General features: G+C 40.4%; 1 protein-coding gene across 1 annotated transcript; it reads right to left on the reverse strand.

The window, feature by feature from the left end:
- Window positions 1–574: 574 nt before the first annotated feature.
- Window positions 575–23,655, reverse strand: alox12 (arachidonate 12-lipoxygenase). The gene is made up of 15 exons (XM_058625554.1): window positions 23,490–23,655; window positions 20,183–20,329; window positions 19,605–19,803; window positions 17,457–17,538; window positions 17,222–17,344; window positions 15,349–15,455; window positions 13,032–13,204; window positions 12,334–12,477; window positions 11,211–11,414; window positions 6,673–6,759; window positions 5,986–6,155; window positions 5,767–5,888; window positions 5,021–5,121; window positions 3,935–4,105; window positions 575–1,591 (listed from the first exon to the last, which is right to left on the reverse strand). The coding sequence occupies exons 2-15, from the start codon at window positions 20,327–20,329 to the stop codon at window positions 1,412–1,414; spliced, it is 2,010 nt and encodes a 669-aa protein (XP_058481537.1). The 5' UTR covers window positions 23,490–23,655; the 3' UTR covers window positions 575–1,411.
- Window positions 23,656–24,662: the final 1,007 nt, after the last annotated feature.

Raw genomic sequence — 24,662 nt, forward strand, 5'->3', positions numbered from 1 at the left:
ATCTTAAAATGTCACCTAAAACAACCTCGGGCACCACAGGACCAGGGTTACCAAAAAGCCATTTTTAAAAAGTGGGTTTTTCAAAAGAGATTTAAAAAGATGACACTGACTCCTGATCTTCCAAAGCATGTCATTCCAGTTGAAAGTCTTGGTCTTGTGAAGCACGTCATTCCAGTTTTAGAGTCTGAGCTTTAAAGAATTTCCTCTGTAGCTCAATGTATGTAATGTCTTTGGAATTTCCGAGTTCTGACTACAAATGGAAGGCCTGGGTCATACTTTCCACAGATGTGATGCTCCTACAATTAATTACATTTCATTTGACCTGTTCTGAAATCAGAAATCTGTGCAGCGATAAGTTGATAAGTTATAAATCTTATTACAGGTCAGGAAAATTTGCTCATGAAATGAAGTTATTTAAGTGAAATGATTTAATCCATGTTTGTCCATGTTGGTCTCAGTCTGGGATATGCAAGTATTACATAAAATAGTGTCCATCAAGAAAACAAAAACAGAACTGACTGAAAAACTAAAAAATGCGACCATTAGTTACACAACTACGTTGAAAAATGTAAGATGTTTTTGATATATTTATTTTACATCTGATATGTTTATATAAACTTAGCACAAAGAGTAAGGAAATCAGCCAATGCCCGTTGAAGACCAAGCTGGTGACCAGCATGAGGAGGAGGTGCCAGGCTGTTGTGTGTCTTGTTTCTTCAGACTTCAGTCGTCCAATCCAATAAACAACACCAAACAAGAGGCAATAGGAGAATAAGCTGTGCATTGGCAGAGAAGTTTTGGCAAGTTTCTCATGGCCGCAACCCACATACTCAACTCCCCACAAAAGTGGCACAATTTAGAAGGGAAATTCCAACAGTATAAGATTTATTTCCAAGAAGCCTTGTTACAACAAACACAAATGTCCTTACTTTTTGTGGTAATTGTATTTAGCTGATGATTTTTTTAGGATGTTCTAGCTGATTAAGGGTCAAACCAGTAATCAGGCTTCTAAAGGGGCAAAAAGAACTGTGATTCAGGACATTTAACCTCTCATTGTACAGCCTGGGAGAAGAAGAATGAGAATTGGTGAGTTTTGTGGGCTTGATCGTCTCACTTCTCACAGCATCTGACTTCTGTCTCCTCCAAACCACTTGGAGGATGCAGCCTTGAGTATTGGGACATAGCTAATCTGTTTTCACAAAGAGCAACAAACCTCCATCACGAAACAGATGACTTCAGAATGAAATTATATTATGACCTTATTCTTGTTATTTTTACAATTAGCATCCATCAAAATCAAACTTTCATCTTTCTCACTTCACCACTTGGTATCACATTTGTTTATCTTGTCTTTACATTAAAGACTGTCAAAGTAACATCAGCTCCTGAATGTTGCATCCCGTGGGTTCCTCTAAATAGTGATGCTGTTTTCTATACGGCTGGGCAGGAGGAAGAGGTACGGCAGTTCCACTCCTTCATTCTCACTGAGGATTTGCTGTTCAATTTTCACAAGCTCTGCTCTGAAGCTGTCGATCAGCTCCACGGCCTGTGCCTCAGTAAAGTGCTCCTCTTTGTATTGGCCCAAAGGAATCTAGGAAGGAAACATTTTTATTAAAAATTAACATTTTTACATTAAATTCAATTCTGTGTTTCTGAAAAAGCTAAATATGTGCAATTCTTTAAAGGCCCAGGTCCAGGGGCCCTGAAACCCAAACCTCTGCCCTACCATTCCTACGACAGGTATATTATTCACCCGATATTGAAAGAGGTCTTAATCTCAATGGGTCTTTTATCTGGTTAAATAAATGAATACATTTTAATGTGGCCCTGAGGCAAAATAACACTATCCTATACCACAGTAATTATGTGATGTCTTAAAAGGGCCCCTTAGACTATAGGTTATGCACCCCTGGTGTCTTGGCAGGGCCCTCAGTCAACACACAAAGAATAAGTTGTGTGAAATGTCTTATAGGGTCCCTCAAATTATATTATCATTATTATTATTATTATTATTATTATTATTATTATTGTTATTATTATTATTGTTATTATTCTCATTATTATTATTAGCCAGGTGTTGCTGGACAAAAATCCCATTTAGCCGATGGGAGGAGGAAAATCTGTGACATTCCTTACATGACAACCAAATTATTATCAACCCATTTTTCTTTCATTTGTGCAACCTTTGTACCGCTGTTGATTTGTGCGTGATTACAGGGGTGCGTGCACAGGGGTGGGGGGCCCTTTCCCAGAATATGTCTTGTACAAACCTGTGGCAATGAGACTGAAACAGAGCAGCTAACTTACAGATTTTCCTCCTCCCACCGGAAATACCCTTGAAATGAGTGTTTCAACAAGACAACGACCCCAAACACACCACAAATGCAGAGGAATTGTGGAATGTCGTCAAATCATCCTGGGCTGGAACAGCTGTTCACAGGTGCAAGAAGTTGGTCGACTCCATGCGACACAGATGTGAAGCAGTTCTCAGAAACAGAGGTTATACAACTAAATATTAGTTATGGGATTCACAGGAATGCTAAATTTTTTTGAACAGCCGATTATTCATTTTTCTTAATTTTCTGTAAAGTAGTTATAAAATGGATACATTTTTCTTCATGTTTCGATTTAGAATAATGTGCATTGTTCCCAATGCATCGAAATAAAAATGATTCTAAGGGTTTTGTGCTTTATTCACGTTTTTAAACACACTGCAATTCATGCTGGTGTGTCGGGTCGTAATTTTCAGGCTCGTTGAGAACTCTATTACCTAATCCCCGTATTGCATGTTTTTGGACTATGGGAGGAAGCCAGAGAACCCGGAGATCACCCACACACTCACACGGAGAACATGCAAACTCCATGCAGAAAAGCCCTTGCTCCAACCGGGGCCTGAACCCGGGTCTTCTTGCTGCAAAGGCAAGAGTGCTAACCACTACACCAACTGTGTGGCCCTTAAATGTTTACTTAATTTATGAATTTATTTGTACTAAAATATACAGTACCATGTGGAAAATAGATATATTACAGCAGTATAGAGTAAATATATGTACATGTATATATATATATACATATATATATACTCTGACACATAGCTGCGAGGGGGTGTGCTTTCAAACGTGTAGATACGATTAGTGTTTTATTTGAAAACCGGACGTCGATGTCCTTAAAAATCAGCTTGACTGCAGGCTTTTTACTGTAAATCCCCTAGTTTTCTGTCCTGTGTGTTTTGGGGTTTGTGTGTGTTTTTGTTTTCGTTTGTGTTTTCGTTGCAGTGCGTTTGCCCCTGCCAGCCACCGTACTTTATGTCTTTAACTTTTTAATGTTAAATGAATGGTATTCACGTGTGCTAGAAACAATAAACTACAAATATGGTCATAGTCTGCTATAACACAAACCTAACTAAACATATTCAGACCTCATTTTGACAATTTTTTAAATCAATATTTATATATATATATATATATATATACATAATATTTTGCATTTCACCAATTTATTCAATGTAATAAAAATGATAATTATCAGTGCAACAGCCTTTAGAACCAGGATAATTCACCACATATACCTTATCAACATATGACAATTTCATATGTTTCATGTCACGAAATTGATATAATATTGATATATTATGCAGCCCTAGTGTAAAGCGCATTGTGTAGACAACAAATGGATTGCACAGCTAAGTAGGATGGGAATTCCATTTTCTTTGTACTTGTACAATAATAAAAGCATTTCATCACATATGATATTAATTTTAAAACAGCGTTTCTCAGACATTTCTGCAAATCTGAACAAGAAAACCAAAGTGTGTGTCTGGATAAATATCACATGAGGACAGAGTCATTGTGTTCATTATTAGACTGAATCTGCTCTCAGCTCATTACATGGAAAATTGTCCATCACCATGCAAACCAGAGAGAGGTGGACTTACAGCATCTGGTTGTACACGCCCCAGGTGCCACGAGATAGCCATCTGCAAACAGGACTGTCTGACATCAGGAAGTGTTTCCATGATCATCTCCATGGTAACAGCATCCTTGTCTGTTGGCGGCGGATGTCTCATGGTGCAGGGCGTGTTGGGGACCCACGCGCACCAATCAAACTTAGAAACAAGATCAGACAGGAGAATATTTAAGACAGGACAATTGAGTGTGAGACCAGTTTCACACAACACGAGCTATGTTTTAAAGTGCAAAATGTCTTCATTCTGAAAAGATTTGTTCCGATTGGAATTTACAGTTCCATCTTTTAAATTAAATGATCCGATTGTGGTGTGTGAATACATGCATCCAGTGTTCAATTGGAATAGACTATGTGTCTGCTCGCTGCTCATGTTCCTCCTCTGTGCTTGGTCACAGGTTATACATGGTGGGAGTATTCACCCTGAATACACAGATATTGCCTTGGCTAACCTGGACAAACATGGTGCATTCACTTCCCAGCAGTTACAGTAACAGGATTTACATCCAGAGGAGATTTTGACTTTGTTTCAGTGCCTTTTGATGCATTTTTAAAGTAGTGGTCCACAGAAGCACGGTGACTGTAACCATACTGTCAATCCCCTGAGTTGTGACTGTAGCATAGCTAAACCCCAGTACAGGTTTAGCTCAGAGACCACTTCATCTTTAGTTGTGCCACCCTTTTCCATCCACTGTCTAGGATTGTACTTTGGTTAAACCTAATTAAGCAGCAACTCGTCTGGGACATTCTGAGTAATTACCTAAACACTGGCTTATACCAGAATGCATCCAAATCTTATTTAAAATTGAGTATGGGTCTGGAAAAGGTGATCAGGTGAAGGTCATCTGTGTCTTTACAGTAAAGCGTTACCAAAAGCAATTTTATTTTGATTCCAAAAATATGTTCTACCTCTAAAATATAATTGAGGGTATTAAGCTGTGTGGGAATGTCATTTTTAGGAGACATGGTTGATTTCACAACATTAACAATAAGCGAAACCACTGGGAACAAGAACAACCATTAACATTACAGTGTGCAAGTATGGCAGAATCAGCACCTGTCCATTGTTTGTGGCAGCATGCTGGACTGAGCTGGTGAAGATGGCCACTGCCAGCATAGTAGACAGCACCTCTCTGCTACTGAGATGACTGGGCAAACCTGAAATACAGTACACCCATCATCAACTGGACAATACTATATACATTTTTGCCTTAATGACTAACAATGTGGCGGAAAGGGGAATTCCGGCATTTTTTAAACCTGGGCCCTATTTTTATGTGTATTGTAAATAGTCCTTACAAAAAGTTTCATAAATGATCCAGTAGATCAATAGGCGGCAATAGCCGCAGTGTAATCTTACGGGGCCGTCGCCATTCTGAGTGATCTCCATAATAATCTCCACTTGGCAGCCCGTGGCCAAGTGGAAAGGGAACTTGACTTGTAACCGGAAGGTCGCCGGTTCAAATCCCCACCCGGCCAAAAAGGGCTGGGGTACCCCTGAGCAAGGTATCCAACTCCCAATGCTCCCCGGGCGCTACTCAGTGTGGCAGCCCACTGCTCCTAATTCTAGGATGGGTCAAAATGCAGAGGAATACTTTCCCTAAGGGGATTAATAAAATGTAACTTAACTTAATAAGTGCTTGTTTTCACCAATACATGGCTCAGATTGTTATAGTAGGAGTCCAGTAACATTACCAAGTCTCTTCTGTGAGTCGCAGCTATATTTCTGCTCAGCTGTGACGCATTCACAGCAGCTTTACAGTCCTTCTGAAAGTCTGTAAGTTTTGGGATAAAATGACTCACCAAAGCTGGGGAGCTCAGTGAAGCCTTCCTGTGACAGCTCTCTAAACCAGGCTTGGAGCTCCAGGTCCTGCTCCACCTCCTTATCTGACTGGTAGTAGAGGTTAACCATACCTGAGACAAAACTAAAGGAGGGGTAACAATAATTGACAGTATATCACATATAAGTGCATTATAGCTGTTGTCTTAGTGACTCATGGTGACTCATGGTGATACACAGACCCGTGTATGGCATCCCACAGCATCAGACTGTAATCTCTGTAGAAATAGTTTGGAAGCTGGGACACTCCTCTGTCACTAAAGTCATGGCCGGGCTGAAGGGAGCGGTAGGTCAGCACCTTGTACTCTCTCTGAGCCAGAATCAACAAGCCTTCACCACCTGTAGACACAACCTACACACAAGCGTCATCATTACCACAACTATCATTATAATCCTGCTATCGATGCTATTCACGTGTTTGGACGTGAGGGGCTTTTCTATTATACAGCGCTAGCATCTAACGATGTATGACATCAATAAAACCTTTATTTTATTTAAATTAGGGACACAATTGTGGTAAATTAAGTTTATATTTCCCCCTTAACTGCTGAACGGGAATCTAAATACCACAACTTCAGACTCCAACATAAATTAACCTAAATATCTTGTTTATTTTATATGCTTTTATTGTGAAGTGTAATTGTTCTCTGGAGTAGAATGAGGAAACGTTTATCACAAAGTTAAAAATGTAACGCTGCAGGTCTGGAATAATGTCACTGGTGATGTTTCCATATTCGTGAAGAGCACTCTTCAAATGATGTGAGATTTTGACTATAATAATCACAGGTAAAGTATGTGCTGTCCACGTCACAATAAAATGCATTGTTATCCAATGAAATCCCACTCAAATGTGTTTCAGAGCTCCATACCTGTTTGAAGATGCCATCAGCAGAGATGAGCTGAGTGCGCCCCCTAGTATTGATCTCAAGGGTGTAGCGCTGATGAGGGGCCAGGAGCTGCAGCAGGACAACAAACACAATGAGTGTGTTAGCTACAGATGGGATGAGATGAGATGAGATTCAACTTTATTGTCATTACTCAAATACAAGTTACGGGTAAGGAAATGAGGTTTGCATCTCAAGTGCAACAAGCAGAAAGTGCAAGAATATGTATGTATATACTGTATGTACAGAAGTAGATTTTTAAAGAGAGTAACATGCAATGAGTATATATGGATGGGTGGATTTAGTGGGATGTTTTATGAATAAGTATACATATAGAAAAACAAATATGAATATAAATGAGCGCTATAAATACAATTATATTGATTATTATATGCAGATAAGGTGCAGTGAATACGCTATATTAATAGACATATGGATAAATGCTAATTTACAGAATATTTTACAGATTATGGACATATTTTACAGGTTGATAGCTTATTAGAGGAATGGGCTCAGCACACAGCCCTGTGGTACGCCTGTGTTGAGTGTGATGGTGCTGGAGCAGGAGTGTCCTGACCTAACAAATTGAGGTCTGTTGGTCAGAAAGTCCGTAATCCAGTGGCGGAGGGAGGTGTTGAAGCCCTGGGGGGTATTCCATCAACGTAGCTAAGAATTGCCAGACTTAGGTGTAAGCTTGAAGCTTGACTAAGCTCCATCTCCCAATCTAGCTCCAAGCCGTTCCATCAAGTGAAATCAGCTGGCTCCACTTGACGCTTAGTCAAGCCTCAACTGTTAAGCCTCAACTTGTGCACGCCCACAGGGAAAATAAAAAGCCCATTCTAGTCGAGCGCGGAAACTGTGAAAAATGCCGAAAAGCAAGAGGAAAAGAACGTGCAGAGATGTTCTCTGCAGCGGAGCAAACCCTCCTCATGGAGGTATATGAGGATTACAGCCACATAATCCCAAAGAAGGGCAATACCGCGGCATTCAATAAAGCGAGGGATGTGGCGTGGCAGAATATTGCCGACAGGCTGAATGCGTAAGTGACAAAGAAAATGAAGTATTTCAGCATCATCATGTTATATAAATCCTCCATCAAAGGGACAAAATATATGTACACAATAATCTACCAATTGATTTCTTGATGGTTTTTGTTTTAAACTAATCAATTATGTGGACCATGAATATTATTAACTAATAATATTTTATTAATTAATATAATATATATTAATTAATAAAATATAATATTAATTAATTATTAATCATTATGAATGCAACCAAATCCCTAAAATTAAAAGGAAAATCCCCAAAGAACAAAAAGACAGCCCTAATAAGTAACATTCATATGAACATAATTAAAATAGCATTATTGTTTCACTGCAATTTATGTGAAATTCTCCATATTTTATCATTTGGCAGCCCTAGTTTTTGTGCTACTTCTGTATTTTGTCCCAGATGCTATATGTAGAATTGTTGTATTTTCATTTTATTTTATGTAAAGCACTTTGAATCAACTTGTGCTAAAATGTGCTATATAAAGTTGCCTTGCCTACATTTTTGATAATAATAGGCTACATTTAATCAAAGTATTTTACATGACTCATCACATTTATCATACAATTGATGGTAGATAATTACATAACGAAATGCAATGTTGGTTATCATTCTATAGGAAATAATCATATGACAGATCTATTGATTGTAAAAAAAAAAAAGTTATTTATCTAGAATCATTTTAGCAAATCAAGCAATACAATGGAGACGAGGACCCCTATTACAGTAAGTGAATGCAGGTGACAGCAAATCAATCATCTTATTGTGGTTTGGTGTACACATTCAATCTTTTATTTTCAATGCCTCAATTTCCTTTTATTATATTTTTTTGCTAATTAGTTTAATTTTGTATTTATTTGTGTCTTATTTTTTATTATATTTTATGTTGGTGATAATGTTCTTTCATGTACTTATATATAATATATAATTATTAGTATAAATCATTTCTTTAATACATTTTATCATATATTTTATGTTTTACATATTATTTTATCATTACATGACAGTTGTGTGTCTCTGTTTCTGTCTATTGGACATTCTTTGGACATAGATGGTGCTAAGCTTCACTTTTAGCCTGCTACAGACCAGGTTTGCCCGGCAGCATAAGTTACCATGGTTACATGGCTAGCATTCACATTAGCCACCTTGGTGGAACAGGGTTGAGGCTCAGATTGATGGAACGGAAACCTGAGCCACAGTTGTGGCTTAGCCATGGTTGAGGCTTAGCCAGAGTCAGTTTCCATGGTTACTGAGTTGGGGCTAATCTCAGCCTCTTTGATGGAACCGAACTCTCACTCATATTAGCCAGACTTGGCCATTTAAGCTTGGCTTTGCCTTTAGCCTGCTTTATGGAATACCCCCCAGGTCTCCAAGTTTGGTGTTTAACTTGGAGGGGATGACAGTGTTGAAAGCTGAGCTGAAATCAACAAACATCATTCTTGCATAGGTGTTATTGTTGTCCAGATGAGTGCAGCACGGTGGAGACTGCATCTTCTGTGCTCCTATTGCCGTGGTAGGCAAACAGGTAAGGGTCCAGTGTGGGTGGGAGGCAGTTCTTCATGTGTGCCAGGACCAGTCGCTCGAAGCACTTCATAATAATGGGTGTGAGTGCTACAGGGCGATAGTCATTCAGGCACGTCCGGCTGGAGTGTTTCGGCACTAAGCACACGCCTGGGGGTGCCATCTGGACCAGCAGCCTTTTGGGTGTTGATGCGGCTCAGTGCAGCATGGACGTCTGTGGGGGTGAGTGAGAGGGGCTGGTCATCTGCAGGGGGTCCCGTCGTGGTCTCCCTGTTGTCTCTATCGAAACGAGCATAGAGACATTTAGCTCGTTCAGGAAGGAGACATCTGTTGTTATTGGGGTGGAGTTGCTGGGTTTGTAGTCACTGATGGCCTGGATGCCCTGCCACATGCGTCTGGGGTCAGAGTTTTAGAAGTGTTCCTCTACCTTCTGCTTGTAGCAGAGCTTGGCCTTGATGAGCCTTGATGATGCCCCTCCTCAGGTTTGCCCTGGATGTGCTGTAGGCCTGTGCGTCACCTGATCTGAAGGCGATGTTGCGTGCTTTCAGCAGGAGCCGCACCTCCTTGTTCTTCCATGGCTTCTGGTTTGGGTATGTGGTGATCTGTTGCCATGTTGTAATACTGTCGATGGTGGTTTTTCCAGGACAGAGGACGTGTAGATGTTGATATCTGAGTGAGAACCACAGGTAGCCTGAGAAGCAAACATACTCCAGTCTGTGTGATGGAACTTGTCCTGAAGTACAGTGTCTGTCCCCACTCGCCACACTTTGATGTTTGTCACTGATGGCTTCACAGGTTGGATGAGTGGGGAGTACTTGGGGACGAGGAACAATGAGAGGTGGTCTGACTGACCCAGGTGGGGGAGGGGAGATGTGGTATAGGCTCCTGCGATGTTTGAGTAAACATGATCCAAAGTTTTGTTTCCTCTTGTATGGCAGGAAACATGCTGGTGAAATTTAGGGAGCACTGTCTTTAAGTTGGAGTGAGTGAGAAAGTGAGACAGACGCACCATCCATCTTCATTTAAAGCCAAAAAGGAGAATGAACTGCACTTAAATGTCATTTAGTCTTAGTAATGTATGTATTAATACCATAATGATCCCGAATAACATTATTAAATGTTTAGTTAAATATTAATTAACATGAGTAAAAGGCTTATTACATAATTTACTGATGTAAATGTATCCTTATTGTAAAGTGTTGAATGCAATTCAACAACTCACTCTCACAACGACTCACCTCTTCGAGACTGCTTTTAATTTTTAATGGTTTTAACTTATTTGTCTTTTGTTTTTCATTTGTGCGCTTTTAATACAAGGTGACTTTGAGTTCATGAAATGCGCAATATAAATAAATATCAGTCCACTTTTCTCATAAAAAGAGATAAATCAGTGGTTCTCAATTATTTTCTGTCATGCCCCCCCCTAGAGGACAGACATTTTTTCACGCCCCCCCCCCAAAAAAATTTTTTAATACTATTGAGAACCTTTATTTATTTATCAGTATAAACCACAGTATGAGTTGTCCCGGGCAATCGCAGTAACTGCAGGGTGATACAGGCTTTCACGTGAGAGTCTCCAAACACCACAAAAGTCTCCAATAACACCCGAAAATGTCGCTACATTTGTCGCTAGTCACTGTTGACAATAAAAGTCGCTAGGAGGAGTTGGAAGGAGGGAAAAAAGCAAGTTAATAACCACCATTGTCATACTTGTTTGATCTGTTATGTCTGTTATATTGTCTTGATTGTTATGTCTGACTCACTCAAAGAAAGTCTGGATCTGTTGAACATGCTTCAAAGTGGGATAAGGTGATCTTGCCTACTGTCACTTTCATTGAGTCTTTCAAGTAAAATTCACATGACTTAAAAAATAAAAGTAAATGCAGGTTAAATTCTCTCTGCATTTGAACTAAATGAATGCCCCAAAATAACTAAATAAAATGGTTTACCTTATATATAGGGTGTACAGCAGGAAGCTGTCTCAGAGTAGTCAAACAAAACACCTCCACCACCAGGTGAGTCCTGAGCAGGTGAGACAGCAACTGGAACACCTGAAACTCAGCGTGACGCACCCACATCTTAGCCAGCAGCCAGCTGAGGGACGGGTCTCTGGGTAGGAATATTGGCGTGTTCAGGCCCGGAGTCTGCTCCAGCTGTGGACCACAAGCACAAACGGTCTCTAAGTCTTTTGTTTTGGGTAATATATACAGTATAGTATATATTCATATTCATTGTTTTCCACTTGGTTTTCACTCTCAATCAATCAAATGTTAGTTGTATTGTCCACATACAACCTAATCAACAAGGTTAAATAGGAATATGAAAACAATAAAAAAAGAAGAAGAAAAACTGAAAACTTGCTATATTTATTATTCATTATCGCCAACAGTAAAATACAGTGGTGTAAATAGGATGAGCATAGTCAGCTACACACTTTTCACAGGAGGTGGATTCATTCCCAATAAGATCATTCACTCTCTCATCCGCCTCCTCCTCACATATACAGTACTTCAGAGACTGGTATAGCCAAATTAGTTTCAGATGGAGTGAGAGATAAGTTGACTCTAAATATAATTATTATTATTTTTTTTTGTTGTTGTTGTTATTTGTTTCATTTTCTATGTAGCCTAAATTCCTCAGCTCCACTCAGATGTCAGTACGAACAGTAGAACAGTATTTCTCCAACAGAGGAAGCTTGCGCACCACTGGTACCACAGTTTGAGAACCATGGGATTAATCAATTATGAAAACAGTTGACGATTTATGATCAGTTGATGAATTATTCATTGCAGTCCTGGACATTTTTTTCTTCATTTGTTTGCTTGCTTTTGTTTTCTATCTTTAGATTATTTTACAATGAATTAATCTCAGATCGTTATATCATTTTAAATCGTATATTCTCAAGATCATGTGAATAATCTCAAATGCTTAACCAGTCCCAGGTTTTTTGCTTGATTACTGCTGTTGCAATGAAACAATTTTATTTCTCAATGGCTGCACATTTGCATTTGAGTTCATTCAGTGTTTCAGTACAAGTCTATGAGTTGTAGATGGGTGAAATGGTGGATTTACCTGTATAGCAATAGGTATGAGTCCTTTATCTGGATGTTGGTAGAGTAGACAGAGAGGAGCAGCGATGTACTGAGGTTTACCCCTGATGATGTTGCTGGGAATCCCATCCATGATGGCGTAGTCTAACAAGAAGATATTACCCTTCTGGATATGAAACAATAATTGTTATTATTTAAAAAATGTGTTTATTGTCTTTACTCTAAAACAGTCAGGGAAGTGTCTGTGGTTTGTTCAATGATTCAGTCATTCTCCTGTCATTGACATGTAAACAAAGTCCCTTTCTCCCATTTCTCTAAGTGAACAGCCCTAGAACAGGACAATTTCAGGCCAAAGCCCAAAATACAGAATCATTCACAGGTTTTTGATTTGGTTGATTCAGCCCACTTCAATTTCTCATGGACCTGTTTGAACAAGTATCTGTTTTTATCCTTTTCCAACAGTAACAAAATGGAAATGTTTCATGTTTACATGGATCAGTCACGAGTACCAAACCAGGAAGTCATGATCGGATTGACAGTTTTTATGAACATCGATCAGCATATACCAGCCATCTCGTTTGGGATGAAGATCTAGTAGACTTAGTCAGTGCTGACTATGTGTCAGTACATCATACAAAAGAAAAGTAACTCTCACTTTAAATGTTAAAGAAAAAAAGCATACTGTATACAGTATAAATATACTCCAACTATGTTCTCCACCTTGAGTTCTTTGTCCAGGTTGGTCCTGGGAGGCATGGAGCTCTGCACCATGTCTGATGTCACAGGGAAGTTCTCTGGCAGCTTATTGCACTTCTGGATCATCCTTGGGTTGGAGCCATTCAAACACTGGTAGCCAAAGAACCAGTCCTCCCTCCAGTGCTCCATACAGTACTCTGAAAAAACAAACAGACAAATACTATTTGAGTCATGCTTGTTATTAAAGTCTAACTAAACCCCTAGGCCACCTTTTTTCAGATGTAAACCAGTGTTCATGTATGGTGGCCCTGAGAGGTCAGGGCGCTGCAAATATCACAACACAACACATTAAGAAAAAAGTGCTGCAAATATCACACAACGGAAGTGTTTCCAGGGGACACTTGAAAGTGATGCACACCCGACTCCACACCATGGATGTATTATAAGAACTGGATAGAACACCGTCCCATTGGCTCCGTTCATTCCTATGGACTTGCTCACCCAGCGCATATGCCAAAAAAGTTTCTGACTTCCGGGTTTATTTCCGGGTTGTGCAGCCATTTGAGTATGCGCATTTCTCATAAAGTTTTCATACCATATGGTTCACTGACAGTAGAGGTCTCTGCTCCAGAGACGACACATGACCGCGCTTTGCTGTGCTCGTACACAGCTGTGACGTCACTCTGGGAAATAATATTTTTCTGGGCTTTTTATGCCCTATAGGAATGTTTTACAAATATGAAACTCCATGAATTAAAAATATAGAATATAAAAATCCATAAAAGCCTATGTCCATGTCTCTTTTACTATTGTGGTCAATGGGAAAATTGCTTTTGTTGTATTTTCTGTTGCAGTACCACGAGTGGCCACCATGACAAAATTGTCTTCAAGGCAGAGGAGCCGGTGTTCTATCCAGTTCTTATAATACATCCACACTCCACACCTGCAGGGATCTCTCTGCAGTAAACAACTGCCGCCATGGTTGTCATGTTGTGGCCATTGAAACGATCCTGAACGGGTGGACAAGCAGGATCAGGACATCCGGTTTTCAAAATAAGATAATAAATGAAGAATTTGTGATATCCAGGTGCTATGACAATACACTGCAACATCATTTCTGGGCATTGTTTCAATGCATTAACCATGGCTGTATCTAGTAATACTATTTGTTGATCCAGCTGCAACTCTTAACAGTGTAGTGTCAACTATTGCAATTATGCAATTTGGGATAAAATCGGGGTTTCTACTGGTCAACAACCAGCTACTGTATTCAAATGTTGCCACTGGCTTTCTTTCCTCAACCCATTGTCTAATCAGTGCAAGGCTTGTTGTCCCAGACTCCTCCCCCTTAGATAAAGTCTGGAGCGGTCACTTTCACTCTCCACCACTTGAAGCCTGGTGTAATGGAGTCCTCATTAGGACTCCATTAACAATATTTGTCTCCAAATGCACAACATAACACCAACACGCTGACACTGACATGGTCAAAAAATATTTCACAAACGTGGTGCTCATCACCTGGAGGTGTATATGCTAAAGCTCTACCCAGTGTTCAGACACAAAAACTACACACATGCATAAGTTGACCTGTGATAAAAAATAAAAGACAGAAAACACATTGTGGCTCCCACACTTTCCTCATTTCCTTCCGTCTCTTTCTTACTTCTGTGTTTCTTCTTTCCCTCAGTTTCTCACATCTCTCACATCTCCATTACTGTTGTAATAACACATAATATCAGCCATATGTTGACTGACATGGTTGTTTATGGTGGTTTGTTTTCCTTGTTTATGTTGTTATCCTGTGAATCACTTTGAGTTTCATTGCCTTGCATGAAAAGTGCTGTATTACTCACCCAACCTGTCACGCTCAATACACATGTGCAATAACACTGTGCAATAATTGTGTCACTGCACTGCACGCTCATTTTAAACACTTTTTTTTTTACACTTTTCATATACGTGTAAATCCCAGTTTCATTGTTTATAGCATTGCTATTGAATTAGCATTGTTATTGCATTTCCATTTAATTAAACAACAGGTTAAGTAATTAAAGAAACAATTAATTATTAATTATTTGGCACTGTGCTGTAATAAGAAACCCTGGGGGGGAAAGGCATGCTAGATTCCAGGAGAACACGGCAGAGTTTTGGATATGGAATGTTGCAGTTCCTCAAAGACAAAAATATTATAAAAACAAGGTTTATATAGGATCAATAGAAACATAGCTGGTGTCGTTTTCCAAATCCCATAACACTGCAATTAGTTTTAATGTTATAATGACAAGCATTTCACCGAGAGCAGTTTGATATTCTGAAGGTTGTTCAAGCAGCACTTACTCACCAGCTAATGGACTTTTGAGCTTCCAGAAGATCCGTTTAAAATCGTCCAGGTCAGTCCAGGACTTTCCAAAGGTAATGGCCAACTTCTTCAGGGACAACTCCAGCAATCTGGTTGAAGGAAAAGTGCACCTGTGTTTCTGTGATACAGATCTGATCATATACTGAGATACTGTGAGAACTGTGGCACCATAAAGTCAGCCGTCACAAGTTTTCAGTGGTGTGCACAGACATTTGGAAGGGCAGGGGCAAAAGGGAAGGGCACCTACTGCGCGATACAGTTCTAAATGTCACAAGGGTATTGGAAGCCCGGTGAGGCAGGTACCACTAGTATATCACTTCCCACATTCTCACTCATCTGTATATACCTATACAGGGACATCCTTTATAGCACAGAATCACTTTCTATCTCAGATGGACATATCCTATACAGCACTGAATATTGTTTCCTGTAAGGACAACCTTTGGGACACTGTTATGTAGGGAAAGTAGGAAAACAAGTTACAAGGCCATCTTATAGGGGCGCTGCATCACTTTTCTCCACATCTCTACAAATTAGGGGTGGAACGGTTCATTAAAAAAATCTGTCCCGGTCGGCACGCTTGTCACGGTCCGCGGCACATGTGAATCGTTCAGTTTATGACGCGCAACTTCTGCTCCCCGCAGCATTTAAACAGGCAATCAGTGAGAAGTCAGAAAGGGCAAAAGCCACAAGTAAAGCAATGGTGTTTATAGCGAAAGATATATAGCCTTATGCCGTGGTGGAGGATGCAGGATTTCAGCACATGATTAAAGTACTTGAGCCGTGGTATAATATTCCATCCCGCCGTCACTTCAACAACACAGTAATTCCTGAACTTTATGAAGAGACAATATGACGAATTTTCAAAGAATTGGCCGCCACAGTTCACATGGCTCTTACTACAGATGGATGGACCTCCAGGGCCACTGAAAGTTTTCTAACTGTGACTGCTCATTACTCATTATATTAATTCGGAATAGAAAATGAAAAGCTCCGTTTTGCAGACCCGCCCACTTTATGAAAGCCACACAAGTGAGCATCTTTCTGGCACATTAGCATGCAGCGATATTGTCCATTAGGGCATTAGGGGGGAAATTGCTTCCTTGCCCCACCTGTGCACACCACTGCAAATTTGTGTAAGTTATGTGGTTGTTTGGTCTAGAAAAAAATCTTATATATAGATGACCTTCTAAATATTGACCGTGTCAGGATCACTAGTCCTCATGGAGACCAAAACCTGGTCCTATTGAGGCAGAACCCAATTGGTGACAGTTACGTTTAGGGGTAATGCTTAATTTAGGCTGTCAAAATGAATGTAAGTCAATGCAGAGTCCTTGAAAGGATTACTGGACTGCTGCTTGTGGGGACCTAAATCTGTTCACACAGTGGGGACCTGTCTTCCTTATGGGTACAAAAAGCAAGTCCCCATATTTATTAGACTATTATTATCAGGTTATGTTGTTGCCATTATAGGTATGTATTTGGGTTGGGCCAGTAGTCAGAGTTAAGTCTCTGGGAGATTCATGTAATGTCCTCTGAAGTAATGAAAGCCAGAATATGTGTGAGGACCAAAAACATTAGAAACTATATGGAGTGAGGACATTTAGGCTGGTCCTCACATTCGGTTACCCCAAGCACATTGTGAGGGCTAGACTTGGTTTTAGGGTTAGAATTGGGTTTAGGTTAACGGTTAGGAATTTGGTAGTGACGTGAAGGGGCTAGGGTAAGTTTTGGCTTTTGCATTCGTGTTGAATATTCAGGGCCACCGTACTAGGAAAGGCATTATCTCCATGAGTGTCCTCACAATAAATGTTGTGCAAGTGTGTGTGTGTATCTCTGTGTGTATGTCACCTACGCATATTGCAAGGAATGTTCAAAGTCACTCCTCTTTTCATTTTCAAAGCGTGCGTCTTGTGGTAAATCTGCTTCTGTTTTAGCGTCAACACATCTGGGGATCCCTGGAGCCCACGTTATCCATCTGACACACAAATATAATATAAATAAAAATTCAAATAATATTAACACATAAAACTTAAGAAGCCTCTACTGTGGAAACTGAAGCTTCATCTTTGTGATATTCTTGTTGTCACCGGTAAATGTTCCGTCTCTGCTGTAGCTCTGTCTTCCTGTGTGAAAGTAGCTGTGGTAAGGAGTCGTCCTTCAGTGTCTTAGCTGTGAAAACAGGAATATGTACTTTTAACAACAGTTTAGACCAGTTCAGTGATCAGTGGCCCAATGCTTTAAGTCACATTTGTTAAACTTAAGGCCTGAGGACACAACCTGCCATACAATAGTATTAGGCTGTTCAATAGATACATTTGATCTCCAATGTGTTTCTTTATTTATGCTTGCTTGCTTTGTTCTTTAATAAATGATCTTATCTAGATTATAACATAAAATGTGTTTTTTGAACAAACTTATCACATTGACTTAATTCATTCATTCATTCATTATTCTTCTACCACATTATCCTCCACATGAGGGTCGCAAGGGGCGCTGGTGCCAATCCCAGCTGACATAGGGTTAAAGGCTGGGTACACCAGTCCATGTTTTTTGGACTGTGTGAGGAAACCAGGAAAACTGGAGAAAACCCACACAGACATGGGGAGAATATGCAAACTCCATACAGAAAGGCCCTGTTCTGAAGGGCTCACAAATCGAGCACTCACTGATTTACTCACGTTTAATTGTACAATTATTAACTACAATGTCATCAGGAAAAAATAGTGCTACAGTTTGTGCCTGTCTAATAATAATATTAATACATTCAAAGAGACAGTGCTATTTTATTTAACTCAGTGCCATATCCGTTCTTTGCGCCTGTAGCCAGGTCTGGTGGTGGGTCATGATGGCAAGCCAGCCGGGCCTGCACCCAAATGGCACAGCCAGGCACAGCATGAAGAGGCAATGTGGGTCCCCCTTCAATTGGGCTCACCACCTGTAGGAGGGGTCAAGGAGGTTGGGTGGTGACCCAAGTCGGGGGGGCCTTGGCAGTCCAACCCTAGGCTGCAGAAGCTGGCTCTAGCCTAAGCTGGTGCTCGAGGTTGAAAGGTTCCATCTAGATATAGGTGGGCTCGCTTCAACACATTACATTACATTACATTACATGTCATTTAGCAGACGCTTTTATCCAAAGCGACTTACAATGGAATTGAGTACAATCAGCCAGGGGTGGAATCGAACTTGCGACCATGATGTCTTTCGCACACAGGGTAGGGTCTTAACCACTGAGCCACTCCACCACTCCACCCCCCGCACACACAGCTTGGCTTCTGGTACCAGTCTCTTTGAGCCCCATAGCCTTGCTGCTCCCACCCCCATGGACTGTAATATTGCAATATTGCACATAAATCTTGAATCCCTTGGGAAGTGGGGAGTACTGAGGCAGTAATGCGCACCAGATTCCTTGATAAGGACCATTCGGTCCCTGTACAACTGGTGTCAGAGCTTGGTCCGCCCTGCTGGCTGTAAATCAGATCTGTTTCCAGTGAGGATTAGATTCTGCCAGGGCTGCCCTTTGTCACTGATTCTTTTTTATGGACAGAATTTCTAGACACAGCCAGTTGTTGAGGGGGTCCAATGGTTGGTAGACTCAGGATTGGGTCTCTGCTTTTTGCAGATGTTGTGGTCCTGTTTGCTTCATCAGGCCCTGAGCTTTAACTCTGACTGGAGCAGTTCACAGCCAGGTGTGAAGCGACTGGGATGATCAGCACCTCCAAATCCGAGACCATGGTCCTAAGCAAGAAAAGGGTGGAGAGCCCTCTCCTTGTCGGGAGTGAGATCCTGCCCCAAGTGGAGGAGTTCATGTATCTCAGGGTCTTGTTCACTAGTGGGGGAAGAATGGAGCAGGAGATCGACAGGCAGATCAGTGCAGTGACCGGAGTAATGTGGGCTCTGCATTGGTCTGTCATGGTGGCGAAGGACCTGAGCCGAAAGGCACGTCTCACTGGGAGGAGGCCCTCTGGATTTCCCCGGAAGAGATGGACAAAGTGGCCGGGGAGAGGGAAGCCTGGCCTTCTCTACTCAAGCTGCTGCCTCTGTGACCCAACCTCGGATAAGTGGTAGAAGATGGATGGATGAATAGATTAAACCTTATTGATCCCATAGTGGGAAAACTCACTTTTAAAGCAGGTCACAAAAATGGTATAAATTAGCTTTCCACTCACTGAGGTTTCTACATATGTGTACTCATATTAGCAAAAACCCAGTGTGAATGACAGGAGTGTGTAGCCTCCTACCTTTTCCCTCTCTTAACTCCACTTTGACATCTCCTACAAACCATCGGTAACAGGGGAAAGTCAGTTTGTCTCCACCTGGAGTCTCCACTGTGACATAGCAACAGAACCAGTTGTCTTCCACCCAGTACCTTTCTTTCTCCAGTCTGACCAGTAGCAATGAGCCTACAGGGGACAAAGTGGTCACCTTGTACTGGTCCACCTGGTGGATGAAGACAGAAAGATGTGATTGTAGAAAGATTTGGAAGTACAATCAACCTTGTGTGTCTTCCATGGAAACATTGCCTAGACTATTCACACATCATCCGTATATTTTTAACAAGACCATTTTCTGCTAAATTTAGTTGGCAGGTTACAGTGTGACCACAAATGCTGCATTCCATTTATAGTCAGAAGTCACAGGTGTTCCTTCAATGGGAGCACCTCAGATACCCCCAAGTTAGGATTTCCTTATACTACTTATTTTTCCATCAACATCACTTCTGTCATATTTGTTTCCCAGTAAATCAGTCATATAGTACTGTTTTATTTTGTTGCTACGCTGTTAGTGTGCACGAAACACCATCTAATGATACACTTACTGCTCCTCGACAGAAGTCCAGTCCAGGGTTGTCCAGCAGAGTGCGCTCACTCTCCCCTTTCTCTCCCACCAGAGTCACATAGATGTAGTTGTTGGTACCAGAGTACTCAGACGCACCAGTTGCTACTGTAACAGTGTAGACCTCCATCTGACACAGAGAGAGAGAGAGGGAGGGAGGGAGAGGGAGAGAGAGAGCATCTTTACTGCCAATAATATTATTGCATACATGAATTACTGTGTAAATACTTTGCTCCAACAAAAACAAATCACTATATCAATGTTCTATCTTGTGATCAATTGTTGCCCTGGTTTGTGTATTCATAAAAAAATGTATGATTCTCAAATTTCTCTGATATTTTCATTTGTTTGTTTAGCGTTTAACTTTATTTTTACGTCACTGCAAGTCCTGGTAACTCAGGTGTTCCTGAATAAAAAAAACTTGACTGAGTTTAACAGGGTTGATGTTTAACAAGGATCTTTGCACAAGGGGACCGGTGGCCAGGAACAATGGCTCACAGGTGGCCTCTGCCCTTCCAGATGTCTGTGCACACCACTGTCACATGATTACATGTGGCAGCCTGTGATCAATAAAACTCTGGTCTGAACTAAATGCTGCAATTACAAAGACTAAATGTAGAAGCAGCAACAGCTCAGCTAGCCCTAACATTGTGTTAACAACTTGTAATAGCTTAGAATGTCCTAAAGCAGAACCTCTGTCATACTATGTGAGGTTGGTGAGAGTGACAGATGTGGGCGGAGACAATCCGGTAATTTTCCAAAATAAAACATCGTTCAGAATCAGATAATAAATAAAACGGAAATAATGTAAGTTATGTATTCTTTCTGTGCGGCCCGGTAATGTCTGACAGAACCAGTCTGGTTCTGTCAGACATTTCTTCTTCTGTTAAAAGGGAGTTGTTTTTTTCATGCTTGCTCATTGTGTGAACTGTTGAGTTTCTGCTGTGTCTATAATATTTTAAAGGTTTCTGACTAACACACCAAGATTCTTCCTCTTCTCCCAATAAGATAAGGTCCCTGTTCAAAGCTCTTAAACACATTTCAAAGTTATTTATCGCAGTGGTTCTATAACACACCCAGATAATGCTATAGGGAGTCCTGGTAATCATTTGAATATTAAATTTCAACCGTTGATCAACATACAAACAAACCACACTGATGCAAATAAGCAGAAGGTGCAGATATAATGTACCCGACTAAAGCCTGCATCATAAAACTTCATGTGACTGTTGATGCCTTATCCATTATTTATGTGACAATAAAGTAACAGCTATGCAATTCATTTTAAGACATACTCTAAAAACAAATATAACTACATTTGGAATTTCCTGTGTAACCAATGACCCTGAACTAAAAATTTCCCACTAAGAAACTTGGAGCAACCTCACCAAACCATTGGATTCACACTGCCACGTATACATATAATACCTTTTCATTCTTAACTGTAGTTGCTACTACTACTAGTTTGTGTGGCCTTAATACCACGTCGAGCATTGTTATTTACTGGTGGCTAACAAAGGGGGCATTTGCATTCATGTTTTCTCTCAATTTGAATGGAATCAACTCAGGGTTGATATCACACCCAGTTTCGCCTTTCAGGTTCCAATGTAAATGCAATACAGCGTGAAAAACACGCTCACTCTCAGTAAAAACATGACTGCCAATGTTTGTCCAGTTGAGGTCACAAAACAACTAGATCACTAGAATTCAGTCCTGAGCAACACTGGAGGTGTGATGGTCTATCATTTCATTTAGGCGACCATGTTACGTTTTCTATTTCTTCTGCCATTTAAGGAGGGAAAAGTCAACACCATCTCTTCTTATGTTCTTTATTCACATCTGTTCATAGCATGATTGTTGATCTGTGGCATATGCGGCAAACACACTTTTGGTCAACGTTTCAAATTAAATGTTGTCTTGCATTTCAGTTCCTTGAGTTTATTGTGAAATACTCGCAAGACCGATGAATGCAAGGTTTCACACTGATATTTATTACAACACTATTACATGCACTGCACACACAACCAAGAGTTAATCATTAATCATAATAGCTTCCCACTCTCTTGGTCTTTTTCCCACCTTCGTGTCATGAGATGAGGAGATGCGGTCATCTCCGGTTTCCACTAAAGTACAAGCTGTCGCGAGGGTCACAATATCCACTCACTGAGCACATTCCAAGACTTCACACCCCACATGTCTCTACATATAGTAAGCCGCTACTAACTTTCATTACTGGAATTTACTTACTTCCTTTATTTATTTTAAGGGGATAGTTAATGCTTTTTAAGAATGGTTGTATGAGGTACGGACACATCATTGCTGACAGCACTGTGTTTATGCACCCCCTGCATTAACAACCAGCCTGCCTGAGACACACAGGATTACTGTCACTCAGTGTGTTTACATGCATGTTAGTCGGCCTAAGGCAATTATTTGATTTTCATGTGAACATGTGAGTCCAAAGAAAATTGAGCTCTTCTTAATTTTTGGCCTCAAAAAATCACTGCTTCCTAAAGTCCTTAATTCCTTAAGATGTGTTCAATGCTTTTGCCGCATCAACAGTCAGGGAACGGCCTCACCCCTAGTTCACTGCATTCCAGGTGAAAAATTGGAGACATAAAACCTGTCTTGAGCGAGCTGTTGTAAGTAAGGGATGCTCTTTACTCCTCTGGAAATGAATGTTGACACGTCTTATATGTCAGGTAATGAGTTGGAATAAAGTCGACTAAAAAGTTGAAACACAGATGTGGGTGATCATTTATACTTTATGCTTAATAAACAGTCAAATCTGATCAAAAAGGCAGCATCCTTACTCAACTTTGATATATGATCTATCAACACATGTGATTGACTGTTAACTTAAGTCAGAATAACTCATTTTATATTCATTTTTACTCCGAAACAAGGTGAACCTTCATGAAAATAAGGTCTTATTGACTCCAAATGGAATAAAGAAATGGTGTTAATGTGTTTGAGGGTTCCACTTTCTATTTTTTAAACAGGGTCATTTTTGACCCCACAGTACAAAAGGTGTATGACACTCAGGAGCACATTGCCAGGGCTAAACAGTGCAGCAACAGAAATGAAACAATACTATGTTTACGCCAGATGTGACAGAAGTGCTATTAACGGTAAAAGTAGCGGTGTTTCCTGGTGTGGTTGTTCAAAGGTTTTCGTATGTCTCTTTTGAGCCTTTACATTAAGAATATTTTAATTTAGCATTGTAACACACAATCCAGAGAAATGAATCCTATAAGAAGATAAACAATGGTACTGTAAACAGTCCTCACCTTTTACAGCCGAGTATCCGTTTGTGCCTCCTCTGCTCCTCTTGAACTCCTCCGGCTGTTAAAAGTCCTCACAGATTCCTGCTGTGTGTCTGCACAGTTCACTGAGTGTGTTTCTTACTCCCCCTCTCTCTACACTACACACCGTCTTCCTCACACTCCCTCTATTGAGTCCTTTGTAAAGTTACACACACACACAGTCTGGTTTCCATGACTTCAGAAGACATTACTTATAATTTCCTGGAGACTTACTCCATACTCCTTAACCATAACTACTACTGGCCTAACCCACACCTTAACCTAACCATACAACATATCTTCACCTTAAAATGTGATCATTTAGTTCCTCAGAAATGATGTTTGCCTCATTAGAACCAGATTTTTGGTCTCCATGAGGACTACTGGTCCTGACAAGGTCAGTGTTTAGGACAGAAAAGGTCCTAAAGAGGTAACAAATACAAGAACACACACACACACACAGACAAAGTTGCAAAAAGGGAAGTTGGGTAATTATGTCCACAGTGTCAGGTAACAGCCACATTAGACAGCAGCAGCAGTAAAAAGTAAAACATAGAATAAAAGCAAAGCATTAGTGAGTTTGCTAGAAATACTTCACGTTTAAGGGGAAATTGTTTGATAGAAGTAGACACTTAACAGGCCATTAGAATTCCTGTAAACTTCACCTTACCTCGTTGGGTTTCTCAGTACTGGGCGTGGCACCAAGTCATTTTCTTCCGGGCTATTCTCTTACAAGCACAATCTTTTATCACTAATATCATATGAAGACTGGCTCTTCTTGTTCAGCCATTCCCAAAAGTAAAAATCATGTCACATTTAAAAATATTTGAAAATCCCATGTGTTCAGGTTTATTTGTCATGTGAATTAAAAGTACAATAGGTGATAAAATGCAAAAGCGTCTGATGTTGAGACACAACTGAAAGTGTGTGTAGCGTAGATGAATTATGTTTTACATACTTCACTGCTTACACACTAAGATTTCTCAATTCATACAGGTTGTTTTTTTTTTATTTAGCTCTTATCTCATCAGTAGAACCTACTTTCTCCCAAACATCACGCTTGTCCTGGCATGTTGCACAGGTCGCATGAATGTGGAGGGTTTTCTCATAGACAGAGAGTGAAACTGGTGGGTTAGGGTTAACTGATGAAACATCACA

This window comes from Solea solea, chromosome 3 (assembly GCF_958295425.1).
Source record: "Solea solea chromosome 3, fSolSol10.1, whole genome shotgun sequence".
In the NCBI taxonomy this organism is placed as follows: Eukaryota; Metazoa; Chordata; class Actinopteri; order Pleuronectiformes; family Soleidae; genus Solea; species Solea solea.

What these genes read in the sequence shown, in the direction of transcription:
- alox12 (XM_058625554.1), bottom strand. Translation starts at nt 20,329, where the DNA reads ATGGAGGTCTACACTGTTACAGTAGCAACTGGTGCGTCTGAGTACTCT. An exon ending in CTGTGGGATGCCATACACGG is followed by an intron (nt 5,889 to 5,985) that starts GTCTGTGTATCA and finishes CCCCTCCTTTAG; the next exon opens with TTTTGTCTCAGGTATGGTTA. An exon ending in GGCGTGTACAACCAGATGCT is followed by an intron (nt 1,592 to 3,934) that starts GTAAGTCCACCT and finishes TTTCCTTCCTAG; the next exon opens with ATTCCTTTGGGCCAATACAA.